General features: G+C 43.4%; 1 protein-coding gene across 1 annotated transcript in view; it reads right to left on the bottom strand.

The window, feature by feature from the left end:
* The window catches only part of SUSD3 (sushi domain containing 3), a 51,253-nt gene that overhangs the window by 12,879 nt on the left and 20,380 nt on the right, over positions 1 to 17,994 (bottom strand). The window contains exons 2-4 of the mRNA XM_083421785.1: positions 10,075 to 10,263; positions 6,025 to 6,172; positions 2,531 to 2,692 (exon numbers count right to left, since the gene is read on the bottom strand). Coding sequence (XP_083277911.1) covers positions 2,531 to 2,692; positions 6,025 to 6,172; positions 10,075 to 10,263 — 499 coding nt within the window. The remainder of the gene's footprint in view (positions 1 to 2,530; positions 2,693 to 6,024; positions 6,173 to 10,074; positions 10,264 to 17,994) is intronic.

Raw genomic sequence — 17,994 nt, 5'->3', positions numbered from 1 at the left:
CAGAAAAAATGGGGGCCTAATAGGAAAAACAATATGCAGTTCCAGGGATGGCTACTAGAAAACAGGAATGGTTGGTGCATGGTGGAACCTAGCAGTAGGGTTCCTGCTTTGCAATCAGCAGGTCCCAGTTTTCATCCTTGGCATCTCTAGTTAAAAGGATCAGGCAGCAACTAATGAGAGAGACCTGTGCCTGAGACCCTGGAAAGTGGCTGCCACTCACAGCAGGCAACAGATGGAGGAAAAAGTCTGACCTAGTACAAAGCAGCTGAAGTGGTACTGCTGATGCCAAGATGACCTCCAAGGAGATCCCCAACAGCTTAAGAACTGTTAAGAGAGCTCCCTGTGCTATGCAGACCAGAGTCTGCAGGCTAGGGGATTTCCTGTAAAATGTTGCAGTGCATGAACACATATGCCTCCCTCAAAGTACCTTCCTGTGCTGCAGCACAAGGCTGTGCTGAGCAAAGCAGTGGCCAGGATTGGCCTATGAGTCAGAACCAGGCATCCGTCAAAGCAGGAGCTGAATTGAATGTACCGTAATTTATTTGCATTATCTCCTCCGACCCTCTCAGCCTGAGTGTTATTGCAACATGCATCTGCCATTTAAACTGTTCGCTCTCCTCCAGCTACTAGCAGCAAAAAAAGCAGCAGTAATAAATTCAAAAACAAAGAGTGGAATATCTGACAATAAAAACAATTGCTATTATGGGGTAGCTTATAGAGCTCAGCTCCCCGCTGCTCTAAATAAATCTCCTTCCCAGAAAAATTGCAGACTGCGCCTACACTCTTTATTCAACCAAATAAAACCTCCACAACAAGTAAAACGACTCCTTTAAAAACCCTAAATGAGGAGTAGACACACTGCCTTCATGGGCAGCCTTCCAGGGGCTGCAAGCCAGAGGTAGTGGGCCAGCCGGAGACAAAGAAGTGGGCAGGGCAAGGAAGGGGACTCTGATTTTTGGACAGGGGCTACATTTGAGTCACACAGGTCAGTAGTTTCTACATACAAATCTCTCCATCTGGGCAAGCAGCAGGGACACATTCCTGCCAAGCAAATTCACTTCAGGGTGGTGTGGAGCAGAGGAATGTGGCCTAGGAAAAGTGCTAAAGACCAGTTAATAAGGCTTGGCAGGATGGAATTGGCCCAAGGTTCCCCACCAATGCCCTCAATGGAAATGAAGGCATTGGCCTACTGTTGTTATCACTCAGGGGCACTAAAGACTGGCCTGCCTCCTTAGCCAAGAATGGAAGAAGAGGCAAATGACATTAGTTTTTTTTTTAAAAATATTGCTTTAAGTTGGGGGTCATAGAATCCTAGAGTTGGAAGAGTCCACGAGGGCAGGAATCTGTTGCCCAACATGGGGCTCAAACCCATGACCCTGTCTCATGCTCTACCAACTGAGCTATCCTACATTCCATCATAAGCAGTCTTCTGGTGGCTGGAAGCCAGAGGCAAAAAATGGTGAGTGCAACAGAGGTTTCCATACACCTCTCTGAGAGGCATTGCCAGAGTTCAAGGAGACATTCCAGTCACGCAAAAGCATGAGAAAATGGTTTGTGAAAGGGCATGGCCTGAGGAGAGTTCCACAGGCTGGGCAGAGATACGTGGAGGGTTGCATTCAGCCCAGGGGGGCTCAGGTGCTGTTTCTCTCCTTTAACTATTCTGAAGAAGCAACCAGTTGGCTGGTTAGTGCTCCTGTAGGACAGATAAGTATGGAACAGGGAGATGACCCAAATGAATGCAGTGGCCTCAGAGAGATATCAACAAAAGTTTCCCGCCCCCCCAAAAAAAAGAATCTATCCAACTTTGCTCTATCAGATTTTGTATTCTGATTTAACCAGATTTTGATTTCCTCCCACGAAGGGAGAGAAGCATTGAGTGAAAGGGTGCAGATTCCATCAGCACATACACCTCGAATGGACTTTGCATCCCATGAACTGGGTGTGCCCATGGCCCAGGGAAAGCAGAATCTGATGTGTATGCAAGCATCAGATGACAATCGTGGTCACAAAAGGTAATAAGGCTGAACTTTCTGTTACTACATCCAAATCAGAGTCACTGACCAGTTCGAATTACATAGCCCCAATGTATACACAATCAGGACTATAGCGTCATACTGTGTTCTATGTTGCATTATCCCAAATAAAACTGCATCACGTAGGTAATATATATTAAGTTAAACCAGTGAATCATGACATGTAGACAAAGACTGGAGGCACGATGCCAAGAATGATCAAAGGTTTTCATTTTGAACTGTGTTTTTTGTTTGGAGAACAGAGGCATTTTATCACTATCTGAATGGAGCCCATACAGTCAAACAATGTACTATATGATAAAGGGCTTTGTATGAACACCAGAGAAGTCAGTCATTAGCCGCTGTCTAGTACAGGGGTCCACAGACCTAAAGAATTGGTTCAGACCCTGATTTGGCAAACAGCCTACCTCAGTGCAAGGTACTTTGTAGACTGTTCAATGTGTTAAAGAGTTTTGGTCTTGCAAAGCTGCATAACCCAGTACCCTGGGCTACCTTACCTGCAGAAGCCTCGGTTGTCGTACGCCATATTACTACCATCATCAAATACTGGCTTATTCTTTATTTTGTTATTGTTGTTATTTCTGCCTTTAAAACCAAAGTAAGCCGCTTGCATGTTTTCCAGTTCTTCACTTCTGAGCTGGTACCATAGTTGCATATCCCTGTAAAAATGGATACAGAGGAAAGGATAAACATGGGCGGCAGCAGTGTCGTTAGCCAGGCAGGTGACTGAGCTAAAAAGGTTTCAGTAGCACAGGCAAAGAGCAAAGCAAAGAAGAGTTTCAAAGGAAGGACACCCAAATATGAAGAGCACCCATGAGAAGAGACCACGTGACATCAACAGGCAGAAAATAAATAGGAAACAGTATTAAATCTGCAGGGGATACTTTCAATTTTTTATTTTTACTGCCATTCCTCTTTTTCTGCTACTGCTTTAGAAAGTATACACCCTTCATGTAGACACGTATGGGGCTGTGAATGAGTGACAGGGGGACAGGGAGCTTTTCATGCTCCTTGAGCTCATGGTAGCTTTTGACACCATCAGTCACACTATCAGGACTTCTGGAACAGCTGTGCAATTTGGATGTGGGTGGTTTTATTGTGTGTATTTGCAATTGTAGCAAACAACTAATAAATCTGGAAAATAATAACGCATATTATTAAATAATATCAGGGTGGGTAAAGGTGCCATTTGGGAAGCAGGAAGTGTTTAAATTATGGTAAGAGCTTGTTGCTCTGTCCCAGCTCCTGCCAACCTAGCAGTTCAAAAGCATACCAGTGTGAGCAGATAAATAGGTGCCGCTGCAGCGGGAAGGTAAACGGCATTTCTGTGTGCTCTAGTTTCCATCACGGTGTTCTGTTATGCCAGAAGTGGTTTAGTCATGCTGGCCACATGACCTGGAAAGCTGTCTGTGGACAAACACTGGCAACCCTCGGCCTGAAAGCGAGATGAGTGCCACAACTCCATAGTCACCTTTGACTGGACTTAACCATCCAGGGGTCCTTTACCTTTCACCTTTTAAGAGACTGTGAACATGACAACGGCTGGGAGCAGAGCAAGCTGCCACATGCATTAACGAAGTGTCATTGCAGACAGACAGATGGGACAACTTTCACCAGAGTTCCAATAGCCACATTTAGATTACTTTTAGAAACTTTTATTGCGGTTTTCTGCAATAAACGCAGGAAAATTGCCATCACAAAACAAACTTCTGATTTTGAAGCAAAACGGTGTTTTGTTTTGTTTTGTTTGTTAACCTTTGGCATACAGACTAAACCCACCCCCAAAAGAAGATCTTCATGTGTGTGAGGGGGCTGCTTGTAGTGGATAAGAATGAGAAGGATCCAGCAGGGTACTAAGGATCCCTAGTATCTAATCCACTAAATACTTGCATAAACAAGAATTTGGCATTTGGGAAAGTCCAATACAATTCTCAGGAGATGTAAGAACAAATGACAGGTGTCAAAAACCCTTCAATTATATAATATGGAAGCACTAGTATTTCAGAAATTAAACTATAATTGCCATTATCTGCCTTCCTGAACAGCACTTATATAAACAAGCTGTGCTGCTGTCACTGGCTGTTTCCAGCTAAAAAAATAATTTAATTGGTTTCATGGCTTTCATTCTTTTACATTAAAGCACTGACGACCCACCTGTTGCCCTCTCACCACAGGCCTATATTTGCAGGACATAATACTGATTAACTTCCTCCTCATACATAATAGTTAAATCTTTAACAAAAGGGACACATCTCTCACCCCTCCATGGTTCAGTCAGGTGATAGAATTAAAAGTCTGTTCTTTTTCTTGGTAATATTTGTGAGTTCTTTGCTTCTGCCCTATCTACATTATTTAAAAAATCAAGGTGTGTTTGTGGCCTTTGTACGACCCTCACAAATAGCATTGGAGATTATAAAAAGCTGGGCTACACATAACATTTGCCAACTGGAGATGCCCAGCTACAAAAATTATATACAGAAATTACACACCATGCCTCTTGAAGAATCTCACACCCCTCCTTTCCCAGACCATACCCCTAAACTTTGAGCCCCTCCTTGGGTATTTCTGCCTGGCTAGAATGTGTTACTGAGCTCTGATAATGGCTTCTCCTTGGCTGGATCAAGGACAGAGAGGGGTTTGAGAATAATTTGGCATATATTGCTCCACCCACTCTTTCTTCTGGTCCCGCCTACCACTTGCATGTGGCCCCCAGAAGGTTGCTTAGAAGGGACTGTGGCCCTCAGGCTGTAAAAGTTTTTCTGTCCCTGCTCAATAAGTTTCTCCTGAAATTATTCCTATTATAAATTAAATTTGTTACTCACTTCATCTTGCTCAGGGCAACTCATCTGTCCCTTTTTTAAGCCAGTTCCTCAAGAAAAATTGTGTGTGTTTAGGATTGTCATATGTCCTCTTTTTCCAGGACACACCCTCTTTTTCATGGGTAGAGTTGTCATACCGTTCCATAGTTAAAAGTAGAAGTTGGCAAATATGTTCTCTTTTTTGCTCTTCAAAATATGGTAACCCTAGTAGAAACTACTGTATAAAGGGAAAGTATACATTTGTTGGTCCAGCCACTTTTGTCTCTGGCCCTGCCCACCACCTATGTGTGGCCTCCAGAAGGGAATGAGGCCATATGTCTGTAAAGGGCCCCCTGGCCTAGTCTACAATTTGTTACTACAGGACTCAGCTGCTGCTGCTGTTACATCAGGGCTCAGAACCATTCTGGGGAAATGAAAATGGTGGTGGTTATTGCAGTAGTTTGCCACACACTTCTCTTCACAGTGCCAGGCTGAGTACTGCCGCTCTCCAAATATATATATTAATATATATTATATTAAAGGAAGTCAGTGAGCAGCCTCAGCTGCAGTGGGAGCCCAAAATTTGCTTCCCTAAGCCCAGTCCTCATGTCAGGCCTGCTCTGTTCCACTGACCCTGCCCATGATTGTTCAGCATGGTGTAAACATTGTTTCCAAGGCAGCAGCAGGAGAAGAATGGCTGCTGATATGGCAGGGAGTGTTGCACAGATTGGACGAGTCGTGGCTTCCTTGAGGTATGCTGCCTCTCCCTAGACACAGCAAACACTGGGGTATCATCACTAGAATCAAGCTGAGAGCTGTCAAAATCAAACAATGCTTTAAACACTTGTTTTGTTATCAGTTATTCCAGAGCCAAAAATGATGTGCAATGCTAGCACATAACTGGCTTTCTTCCCCTCAGCAAAGTACATCCCCAAATTTTCAGACACTGTAGCATGGGAAACCAAGGGAATCTTCCACTTTGCACGTCCATACTACACCAACAACAACATTGCAGAGGGTTGGACTGCAATGTTGGGGTCCCTTCCAACTCTACAATTCTACAAGTACAGTGAAAGTCTCAAAGAAAATCAGCAGTAGAACAATAACATGCTATCTCTCGTATAGCTGAGCCTTCAAGTTACCTCTCTTAAACCTTTCCCCTGAAACAACGTTCCCTGTCAAACATGACATACCTTTGAGCTCTTCTTCTCTCACTTTTCTTAACACACTTGATAAGACAGCAGGTTAAAAAAGCCATCGACATCAGCAGAATAATGGCGCAGCTCACAATGGAGGCAATGACGGCAACTTTAAATCCAAAGGTTTCGTATTTGGAAACGGCTGCAATACAGCAAACACAGTCAGAGATTGACATCCGCCTTGATATCTACCTCCTTTGTATTCCTGCTAATGAACCCCTCACTTTCGTATGTGCTGACAAGTGGAGTGTTTTGGCTTCAGTTCAACCTGGGAGCATCTCAAGGCAGACTATTTAAAAGCGTCCTATTTATAAGTGAGCAATGAAATACTCACAAGTAACTTGGCACAGTAACTAATCCTGCAGAGAAGAAGATTGGAAAAAAGAAGGCAGAGGGAAGCACTCTGTCTATATGCACAGCTTGTGGCACAGGCCTGGCGCCAGGGACTGGCATTGTCAGGCACCCTGTCCAGAACCATGCCTCAATAAGGGTCCCGTCGCCAATTCCTGGAGTCTCCTGGTTGTGCTACTGCCCTTCTTCCTGCTGCTGAGTGTTCACCTTCCATCTCCAAGAAAGCAAAGAGTATGTACCTTGTCTTCTTCCTCTAGAAGGCAGTGCTGATTGGGCCCAGAGGGAACAACCAACCAATCAGCAACAGCGGCAAGAAGAGGAAGTTAAAGTACTCAGCGAGGAGGGCACTGATAGCATATTTTCCAATATAGCCCATCAAATTCAGAACCGACACGGCCAGGGTCGGCCCAAGACATTTTGCTGCCTGAGGCAAAAGGCAAGATGCCTTTCCATGAACAGAAGTTGACTGAACTGGCAGCTGAATCTTACTTTGGCACTGGTGATGGGATAGCATCCCCCATACACCTGAAGCAGCAGGTCAACGTAGGCAGTTCATGAGAAACATACATCTCTGCCTTCCGACAGAGCAGAATGGACAGGTGGCTCAGGAGAAGCAGGCAGCTGCCGCTGCTGCCCCGCAACACCTGCTGCCTAAAGCAGTTGCCTCATTTGGCCTAATGGGAGGGCCGGCCCTGGGCGCTGTTGTGGCACGCCAATCCAAACACAGTCTACCGGTTAGGTCTTTGCAGCCTGTTCAGTGCTAGATTGTTTCTTTATTCTTTCAGTCCTAGGGAGGGTGGTGGTGGGGACACTAGGATGTTTATGAAGCCCTTGGTCGGACACCACATAAGTAGGTCGCATGCTGTACAGTCTTGAATCAATACAATGCATGCATTTGAATTTTTAAAGGAATGACATTAACAAATCCTAGAGCTACCAAAAAAAATGGGTGGAGGGGAATGATGGGAGGCAAACCTTTAAAGAAGTTAATGGTTAGGACAGCTCTTTAATTTAATTGTATACTTCGCCTGGCAGCTGATATTTAACGGGTTATGTTTATGGATAACAGTGTCAGGGTTCATCTTCCCAGCAAGCAAAGCTATAACACTGCCCAGGGTCACACTTTTTCAAATCTAAGGAGGTGTAAGAGATTGTCCGTCATCAATGCAATATTGGTAGGCATACTTGTGATGCTTCAGCACACCAAAGAATAGGGAGCAGGAAGGATCAAGGGGCAAACAATAAGAAAAGTGATACTCCTAATATTAGAAAGGAACATGTAAAGGGCTAGTTGTGAGGCACAGACAGGTAAGCAGCAGTCATTGTCTGCTGTGCCATCCTGCTGGCAGTTTCACATATTACACTGGGGTAGAATAATTCCTCGGGCTATTTCTTTCAGTTAGCTTGGACCTAGGTAGATATCAGGCACATGTGAATACCGTAATCTTTGGTTCTGCTATATCACCTGCTGCATCCGCTAAAGTCAGCACACAAAACTAGGCACCCTTGATGGCTTGTATGAGGGTCAGTGGCGTCACAACAGGGGTGGTGGTTTGCCCCGGGTTCCATGTCTGGGGGGGGGGTGTGACAAGAAGGCACCCCGTGGGGGCTCGCGGCGGTGCCAGCAGCCATTGTGCTGCCGCAGCCACATGTGAAGGATCCTCTGTTCGCGGCTGCAGCCGCAAGCAGAGGATCCCAGCACTGGCAGCAAACCGCTATGTACAGCGCATGTGTGGTGTCGCTACGTACGGCACATGCACATGAACATACGATGCTGCACATGCGCCCTATGTAGTGACGCCCCGCCCCAGGTGTCCCGACACCTTCGTTCGCCGCAGACTTTGGTGGCCCGGTGTCCTCTCTCTGAAGGGCTATCAGATGAGAATCTTCTATTTGATGGGCTGTTTACTCCAGCTGTGGTTTGAAGTTCAAGAACCGCAAGAAGGGAGATCCAGGGCCATGAACATATTGGCCATCAATAGTGATATCAGACTAAGCAGCCCACAATCTACAGGTACACCAGAGTGCAAAGAAAAGGAGGAACAGAACCGAGCATAATGTGTATGTTGATTTATTTGAATAAGTGGATGTCAAGACTTTAACATGAGGCTCAGATATTTAGGTAATATCTTATTAAGACACCTTCCAAAGATGACTTTTATACTCTTTAGAGTAGCTGTTGCTGCCAGCATCTTGCTGTGATTGGAAACACAATTAACCAGGAATGCACCACTGTGGTTCAGCTTTGCAAGCAAATTTCAGATGAGTGGGCAAGCCACGCAGTCCCTTGTCATTTTAAAATTAGATGTGGATGCACTTCCAGTCTATTTAGGATTGATAGCAACTTGCTGAAATCCTATGGCTTGGCTGCAGCCTCTTTTCCCCCAGTTGGACCATTACCACTGATAGAATAAATAAGAAAAAGAACAGAGTGAAAAGGGGCTAATATTGTTGCCATTTAAGGCCCATTGTCAATGTGACAGCCTCTTCTTTCTGCTATCTACCGGCAGTAGCCTAATTGCGCTTTACAGAACTATCCATATTTTTAGGAGATGAATCAATTTTTTTCCTAAAAGCCTAGCATTAAATTAAAGAGAGCGAGCGAGAGCTATTCACAGACAAGTTATATAAAAATTCAGCCTGATTGGTCAGACCTCAAGTTTTCTGAGAAAGGCTACAGAACATGTCTCACAGTTGCAAAAATGAAACAAGTACAAGGGTAAGCATTTATATCCCTCATAATGCTCTCCACAAGCCTTTCTTTGATGGTAGCTGGTAATATCAGAATGTGACTCAAGTATTCTTGCATATGGTAGTACCATATTTTTCCATCTATAAGATGGGGCCCCCCATCTATTTTGGGGGCCTCAAAACTTAGAAAATAGGGGGGATTGAGCTTGTGGGGAGGATTATTTGGGGGGGTGTGTTGAAAATGGCTCACCTGCCAGAATGCAGCACACAGCCGCTCGCGTCACTTACAGTTGCTGCTTATGATCTCGGGCTTGCACTTCGTTCTGACGGGTGTGTGATTTTCGGCATCTGCCCCCCCCCCCCAACAATCAAGTGGCCAATCTCCACTTAAAAACTTGGGCTCGCGCTTTGTTCGGGCGGGTGAGCGATTTTCGGCATTGGCCGCTTGATTGTTGTGGGGGGGAATCCGAAAAATCGCTCACCCACCAGAACGCAGAACACAACTGCTTGCTTCACAGCTGCCTGATCACCGCCATTAGCCCTCCTGCTTGCCGCTGTGGCAGCCAATAGACAGCTGCCTTTGTCAGAGCAAGCAGAGAGTGATTGGTGGCCGCTGGCAGCGATCGGGGAGCTGATAGGTGGTTTCTGTGACACAAGCGGCAATTGTAAGTGATGCGAGCGGTTGTGTGCTGCATACTGACGGGTGAGTGATTTTACGCATCCCCCCCCCCCAAGAAATCAAGCGACCAATCGCTTTCAATCTCAGGCTCGCGCCAAAAAATCATTCGCACGTCCCCCCTCAGCACTACCCGTGTATAAGACGAGCCTAAATTTTGAACCTCATTTTTGGGTCAAAAAAGCTCATCTTATACACAGAAAAATACAGTAACAATCATTCATTGTCCCCCTACACATCCATCATCAGCTTTGCCAGTGTTATGGATCAAGTCAGAAAAGATAAGGTAAAAGAATTGTCCATATCAGTTGAGGGAAAGCACTTACGTTTACAAGAAGGAATGTCTGCTGTCCACTGTGTGCTGTTTCCTTTCCAAATGCATGTGACAACGCCCTGTCCAATCAGCTGGTGTTCTGCAGAACACTGGAATGTTATTACTGTGCCAACGGTGGTACCATTGCCATGGATTATCTGTGATGTGCCAAGGTGAGGTGGGAATATTCGGCTGCATTGTCCTATTAAAAGGAGAGAGTAAATAGCTGCTATGCTTTTATCAGCATGTTCCTTCAGCAGACCTGAAACATCTTTGGCATTAGCCCATTCCCGTATTACCATCAGATTAAAATGGCCATTGATATATGGTGCAGAACAGTGAAGACACATAGGTGCACTATAATTCCAAAATTTCTGCGTTCAGATCAACTCAATAGCACGCACACGTGTACATATACACACAAACACTGAGTGAGGCTAGCGTCTCAGCCTCAGTTTCCCATTTGCAAGAGGGAGATAATGTGCTGCCCTACATTACAAAGCTGGCAATAAAGATTACTCAGATGATGCATAGAACTGCTTTACATGCTTGAAATGTGCTCTATAAATGCTAAGTAGTAGCATTAGAATATCAGAGATGAGGGAGAAGATTTACTAGCTCTCGATCTCAGCTACGAAAAGCAAACAAGCTAACTGGATTGTAAGTGCATAGCTGTCAGACTCTGACAATCTCAAAAAGATAAATGGTGGTCCCTCTCTTCTTCAGCAAGGAGCCTGGTCCCTATCTCATGCTGAAACCAAAGCCAGGTACATTAAGCCAAAGATTTCCATATCTAAATTAAAGGTTTATTCTTAGAAGAATGTTCAGACACAAAGCAATTTGTAAACACTTCACATTGTTGTATGTATGTTAAGGCTAAAAAGTATACTGACATGCTTTTCATTGACTAATTAAATAAACATCTAGCTAAAAGCATCTAGTCTTAAACATACCACTACAGGATGATTATGGCAGCAATCCTATGCACAGTTTCCTGGGAATAATGTGCCTATGTTTTTGAGAAAACGTGCATAGGATTATGCTGTAATTCAGTTTAATTGAATGCAGTGCTTGATATAAATACTAAATTGTATAACCATGGCATTTATTTCAAAGGTTTTAGTAGTATTGCGGCATTTTCTTCTATTCTGGGATTCACTTGAATAGCAATCTCTTTCATTCTGTACATATTAGGCCCGTTTTTATGAAGACTAGGGTGCTCAAGTCTCCAGCTGCAACAGCAGCATCTTCATCACCAGCAAAATAAAAACGAAAGACTGGTACAGGAAAACCATTAGGAGTGTTAGACAATTACATCCAACTCATTTCCCAGTTTAAAATAAGTCGTGATCTTCTCGTTCCGTTTAATTAGAGGACACTTATCAGTAAAATTGATCACAGCAGTACAGCGCATTCAAAATGAAGATACCATTAGAAGCGTTTTGCTCCCATGAACAGTTTTACACCAACACTGCCAGCCAGCCCCCAAAGAGCAGCCACCGCAACAATCCACCCCTTACTCTATGTCCTTGGCGTCACTAGTAAGTACATTGTTGGCAGCAGTCACGGCCATTACTTCAGCTGGAGAAACCCAGGATGGAATTTATCACTACATCAAATCTCCCAGTACAGCTGTTTACTATACTACTGAAAGAAGAAGAAGAAAAGGGTGGCTACAACAAATGGGATCAACCAGTTTATGAAAGGAAATCTTATGAATTTTGATGGAACTTGACCCTATGTTCAATTTAAGCCACATTATATAATATATATTGGGGGAGACACAGGTGTACATCTAATGTGAGGTCCCACAAGAGTTGTAGGGTTGTATCTGTATAGGCTTCTTCAAGATGAAGAAGTCCACAGCCTAAGGAGGAGTCTCCATTCACAGGTGGGGTGGTGTCAGCGAGGACAGTGGTGACAAGAGATATGATCTCTGATGAAAGAAGCAAGATCAGCCATCACAAAGCAATCCAAAAACTCAAAAAGGGGAGCAAAGTGTGAGTCTAAGACGGGCTGGAAAGGAAGAGGAATTAAGACTATTCTTCTAGGTCAGATCCTCAGAACCCATTCCTTCAGAAGAACTGAGAAACATCACGAATGTCAAGAATAAGACCTGCTGGCTCCAAACCAACAAAAGCTTCATAAATCGGCCACACACATTCCCTTTCATTAGCCTACATCTGACAGGAGTGGGGTGGGGGCCACTCAGGGTGGCTGGTTCTGAAGAAAACCTCACTCTCTGCACTCACTTTCTGGTTGTAATGCACAACCAGGCTGAGTAGGACAAAGTAATATGTGGACTGGTCCTAACAAAGAAAGCTTTATTGATTTGAGGAATAAACAAAGGGGAAAGAGGGAAATCAGATGGGTGGACAAAAAGAAATTAAAAGATTCCAACTGTTCTTCCTAGGGCTGATTGCTGTGCAGAAAATCTTGAATAGTACTGATTTAGATAAATGTAGACAACACTCATCACAACATATTAAAATGACTTGCCAAATGGCAAATTAATGTCTGGAAAATGATGTCCATGAGGTGGCATGCTTGATTTTTTATCTGTTGTCATTTACCTGCAGTCGTATTTGTAGAATAATTAAAAAGTACAGTGGTACCTCGGGTTACATACGCTTCAGGTTACATACGCTTCAGGTTACAGACTCCGCTAACCCAGAAATAGTGCTTCAGGATGAGAACAGAAATTGTGCTCAGGTGGCGCGGCGGCAGCAGGAGGCCCCATAGGCTTAAGTGGTGCTTCAGGTTAAGAACAGTTTCAGGTTAAGCACGGACCTCCGGAACGAATTAAGTACTTAACCTGGGGTACCATTGTATTAAGCTTGTAGGCTTTTCTTCCTGAGCCATGTATTTTCAAACGTTATCTTCTCCTGTTCCCTTCAAAGGGTGCTTAGGACTAGTCAGTCGATGGCCCATTAAGCTACATGTCCTTTGCCTGACAGGCCCTTCCTGCCCTAATAGTATTATGTCATTACTACTTGTATGTGTGGACTAGATTAAAAGGGGAGCCAATTTGTCACGAAGGGTGTGTTTTCAAAGATTTAATACCTGTGTTCAAAAGAGCATCTCAACATTTAAACGTCTATCTGAAAGGTGTTCCAGTGACTTAGCTCTCTGATCTAGAGAGACAGCTTAGAGTCTTCCTTGATCAGACTCAGTGTTTCTTCCCTGGGACTGAGTTGTATTCAAACACGCCAATGAAGGCGCCCATGTGTCCATGTGCAATGCTCTCTTTGAGGGACTTCTCTCTGAAGGCTTGTCTAGTCCAGGTCCAACTGAAAGATAAAGGACCCTAAGATGAGAGAGTAGGGAAGGACCTTGAAGTCGCCCATCAATATCTCCGTCTTCTTTGCCATGGTGAGATGTATTGTATTTCTGCTAATTGTCAATAACCGCTTCTAAATTTGCATAGATACATACATTGCTTTTTTTCTTAAAATATGTTTAGGGGTACTCTCATTTTGACTCAAGAAAATACCATTTTGTACTTCAAATTGGGGGAAATAAATACAGTAAATTACACAGCTGACAGCTCATAGTAACTTCCACATTAGCATGAGGTTGTGTGCACTAACATCTTCCCGATTCCTCTGCTTGTGTCTGAGACTCAGGAAACACCGGGCAAGGAAATGAAGCTGCCATCGGAGGTGGAAACTACGAAACTGACCAATCACCATGCTCAATTCCATGTCCTACTTCACACACTAAACGCTCGCTTCCGTCTGAGACTCAGGAAACACCATGACAGGAAATGAGGCTGCCATCGGGGGTAGCAACGGAACTGATGATTCACTGTGCTAGAGAAGAAACTAAAAATTTTAGGGTTTTTTTTAGTTTTTTCTCCCGTTAGATTCACAAAATGTTTCTGGGTACATGTACCCCTATGCCCCCTGAGAAAAAAAGCACTGGATACATATAAATTAGCAAATTTAATGCAATCCAGTGCCCCATTTGCCCTCTTCTTTACTGGTACAGTTCCTCCTTCTTGTGATTATCCAGAATCCAACTATCCCTGTTTGTCAGGCATTGTCCCTATTTATTAGTCCCTGGTAAAACACTGTCTCAGCTTTTTGCTTTTTCTCTGTCTTTATCTTCTGTCTGCACTTCACAAGAGCTGTCATTTTTCAAGTTTCGGTTTCCTCCCCAGGGCCATCTCTAGAAGTTATATATCCGAGTCGGTGAATGAAGACATTTTGGCTTCAGCTCACATGTAGGCCAGTGGGCATGCGTGAATACCAAGGCACCGTGCAGTGCACAGCCAGATTTACACACACACACACACACACACACACACACAGAGAGAGAGCAGCTGTCTTGAATACTGATCACATATGGTAGAAAATGTGTTTTCCCAAGTATCTCTTTAACACCTTCCTGGGTTTTCTCTGGTGGAACACAGAGAACTGCAAAGAGAATGAAGACTGAATAGAGAAAGTGGAGGAAAGCCAGGAAGGAGAGAAGGTAGCCTGGGCAGTGATCCTTGGGAAGTGGGGTGTCACAAGGATGTCCCCATTTTCACTTGTGACATATTGGAAGGTATATACCAAACGCTACATCAGCATATCTTTTGCATTGGAATCTCATGTTATGCTCAAATTTGAACAGGAGCATATGATGGGAAGAAAGGATTAACTAGTCCCATTGCCATTCGCTCTTCCAAATGAGCTGGCAGCTGCCATGGTTTGTATTTCAAGAAAGGAAATACTAGGAAGCAAATCCTTGGGTCCTGTCATAACATGTGGGGGGTGTTTTGAACCTCTGGCTGCTTTAGTTGGGTAATGAGAAAATCATTTTACAAGACGTTTGCTAAGCAGAGACATCGGACAGAATCAGTTTTCCATAAAGGCTCACATTTTATGGTTGCTCATTAGTCTTAAATGATTACATATTCTTGGTCATAGTCTGAAAAACCAGCAAACTTTGCTTTGTCTGTTAACACAAGCCTAGGCTTATTCTACTTTGAAGGTTGAATTGACTCTTAGGGTGTGCTTAAACTTGCTTTGTGATTCCCCCTACACACGCACATTCATTTGCATCCAATAAGGCCACTTTAGAATAGATGGTAAAAGGTAAAGGGACCCCTGACCATTAGGTCCAGTCGTGACTGACTCTGGGGTTGCGGCGCTCATCTCGCTTTATTGGCCGAGGGAGCCAGCGTACAGCTTCCGGGTCATGTGGCCAGCATGACTAAGCCACTTCTGGCGAACCAGAGCAGCGCACGGAAACACTGTTTACCTTCCCGCCACTGTTTACCTTACCTATTTATCTACTTGCACTTTGACGTGCTTTCGAACTGCTAGATTGGCAGGAGCAGGGACTGAGCAACGGGAGCTCACCCCGTCGCAGGGATTTGAATTGCTGACCTTCTGATCGGCAAGTCCTAGGCTCTGTGGTTTAACCCACAGCGCCACCTGCGTCCCTAGAATAGATGGGGCCAGATACAGTTAGCCTGCAATAAGGGGCAAGCTGAAATGCTTGCACTGATGAAACAGTCTCCTTAGCACTATGCTGAATTCCACCCTACAGTTTTATACAACAAACTTTCAAGATACCAGAGTAAACATCCTTAATATTGCAATCCTATGGATGTATATTCAGAAGTAAGCACCACTGATTTCAAAAGTTTTGAGCTTTTGACCAGGTTACTTTAATAATCCCCTTCTCTCACTTAAATCTCCCCTGGATCTCCCCACCTTTAAACATAAATGTGACCTTTGGCAGGGTCTTTACAGTTGTGGCACCACATCTCCGGAATGTTCTCCCTGAGACTTGCCTGGCACAGACTTTGATTTATTTATTCTTTGCCTTCAGATAAATACCTTTTTTAAAGTTTGAATCCAACTCACTGTTCTTGTTTTAATCTCCGCTGCTAAAGATTTTGTAAAGTTTTATATTATAATATTGTACTTACATTTCAGATTTTATTAGCTGCTCTAAAACTTCATTTTTTAAAAACGTAGAAAAAAGTTTATTTTAATCTGAAAAATGCCATGTACATTTTTCAAACCAATAAGTTAATAAATAGATTATAAGTTATATATGTGAATTTTATATACACAAAGAAGGAAAAGTTAAGAATGAGCAGAGTTTTAGGGAGAACGCCATATATATTCCAGATACTGAAAAATGAACAAATGAAATCTACCAGGACTTAAATGAGCTCAAAACATAATCTCATCCTGTGCAATGCCTGTATGATTTGCATAGTAGGAGGACTTCTTAGAAACACTTACCATATGGTTTCACTGCTGGTAAGCTGTGGATTTAGCTTTGTTGATGAGAAAACAAAAGACGAGAGAGCAATTTCACAATACCTACCTATAAAGCATTTGTATGGTACCAACAAAAAAAGGGACAGAAAAAGACAAATGGAAAATTCCTTTAAAAGATGGGCAATTAATGGAAGAATAACACTAATTAAAATCCTAATTAGTTTGTGGAAGTTTAATTATAATAGACACAATAGGTTGCACCCAAAAGTTGCGTGACCAGAAGAAGGCTGTGCATATAGCAGATCTTCCTAGACTTTTCTCTCTCCTTCAGTCCTCCTATGCCCTCTGAAAAGTATATTCTAGGGGGAGGACCCACAGAACCAAGGAGGAGCTGCACAGGCATTTTATTCTTATTACTATTATTAAATTTGTATACAGCCCTTCATCAGTTGATCTCAGGGCAGATTCAGTCCAGTCTGCAACCCCCTCAGCTTCTCAGTAAGCAAATATCTGTGTTGTTTTAATTTAACATCTTGAAGATATGTTATTCCAACCTGACTTTAGTAACCATCACTCAATTACCAAATTCCAGGCCCTTAAAATATTATATCTATGGTGCACTTTTGTGAATTAGAGCCCAAGCAGTGCGAAGTGTTATCCTTAGCTGGTAGGGGGATGCACACACACAGATGCAGGGTAAAGGAAAAGTAACCACTAGGTGTTGGGGAGCAGAGACTCTTAGTAAAAAAAGTAAATCCAAAAGGCGAGGCAAAAGGTGTCAGTATTATTTGCACGCAGAGCCCAGAAAAGACAAGAACCCATTGATGATAATGCTATCCTACTCAGCGTTGTGGGCCCAGTTCTGTGGAACTACCTCCTGGTGGAGATCAGACAGGTCAAACTTCCATTTCAGCAGGCATTTTAAAGAAGCTAACAATAACAATAACAATAATAATAATAATTTATTATTTGTGCCCCACCCATCTGGCTGGGTTTCCCCAGCCACTCTGGGCAGCTTCCAAGATTAAAAATACATTAAAATATCACACATTAAAAACTTCCCTAAACAGGGCTGCCTTTTTAATTTTATTATTACGTACTTTTAAATTGGTTTTATCCACCGTGTGCTTTATGTAACCCTTCTGAACACCGCTTAGAAACCCTTGTGCCCCTGTGGCATAAAAACAGCTGAAATAAACAGACAATATATTACGCCACCATTGAGCCGCACAAATTGCACGGTCTTCGTGGATAAAGGTGTTAGGGGCGAACTTATTTGCTTGTGCAACCTCAAATAATTAGCTGACTCCTAGGATTCGCCACAGCTAGAAGGGTACATGCCCAGCTAGCATAGCCCCTTACGGGAGATGTTATTCACCAGGCACTCCTAATTTCACTGGGTTCTACTGCTGTTGGCATAAACACAATTTCACGCAATAGCACAGTTTCATATTGTTCTTCAACCATAGCAAATACATTGTATCTATGCAGATAATCCTCAAATCACATCAAGCATTATGAGGAAATGTTATCCAGCTGAACCAGCAGGTGTTAGGTAGGCTATACATCTGAGCAAATAATTAAAAAGTTATCCTCTCAAGACAATTTACTACAACAGGGAAATCTCAATTTCACATCCACAACACAGAGGCTGTGTACACACTAACCATTTTGTAGCACAAAAATGTATTTATTTGTTTTTTCCC

Source organism: Podarcis tiliguerta, assembly GCF_965153285.1.
Source record: "Podarcis tiliguerta genome assembly, chromosome: 2".
NCBI lineage: Eukaryota > Metazoa > Chordata > Lepidosauria > Squamata > Lacertidae > Podarcis > Podarcis tiliguerta.
The sequence above is the reverse complement of the archived record's forward strand: the minus strand, read 5'-3'. Positions and strand labels throughout refer to the sequence as shown.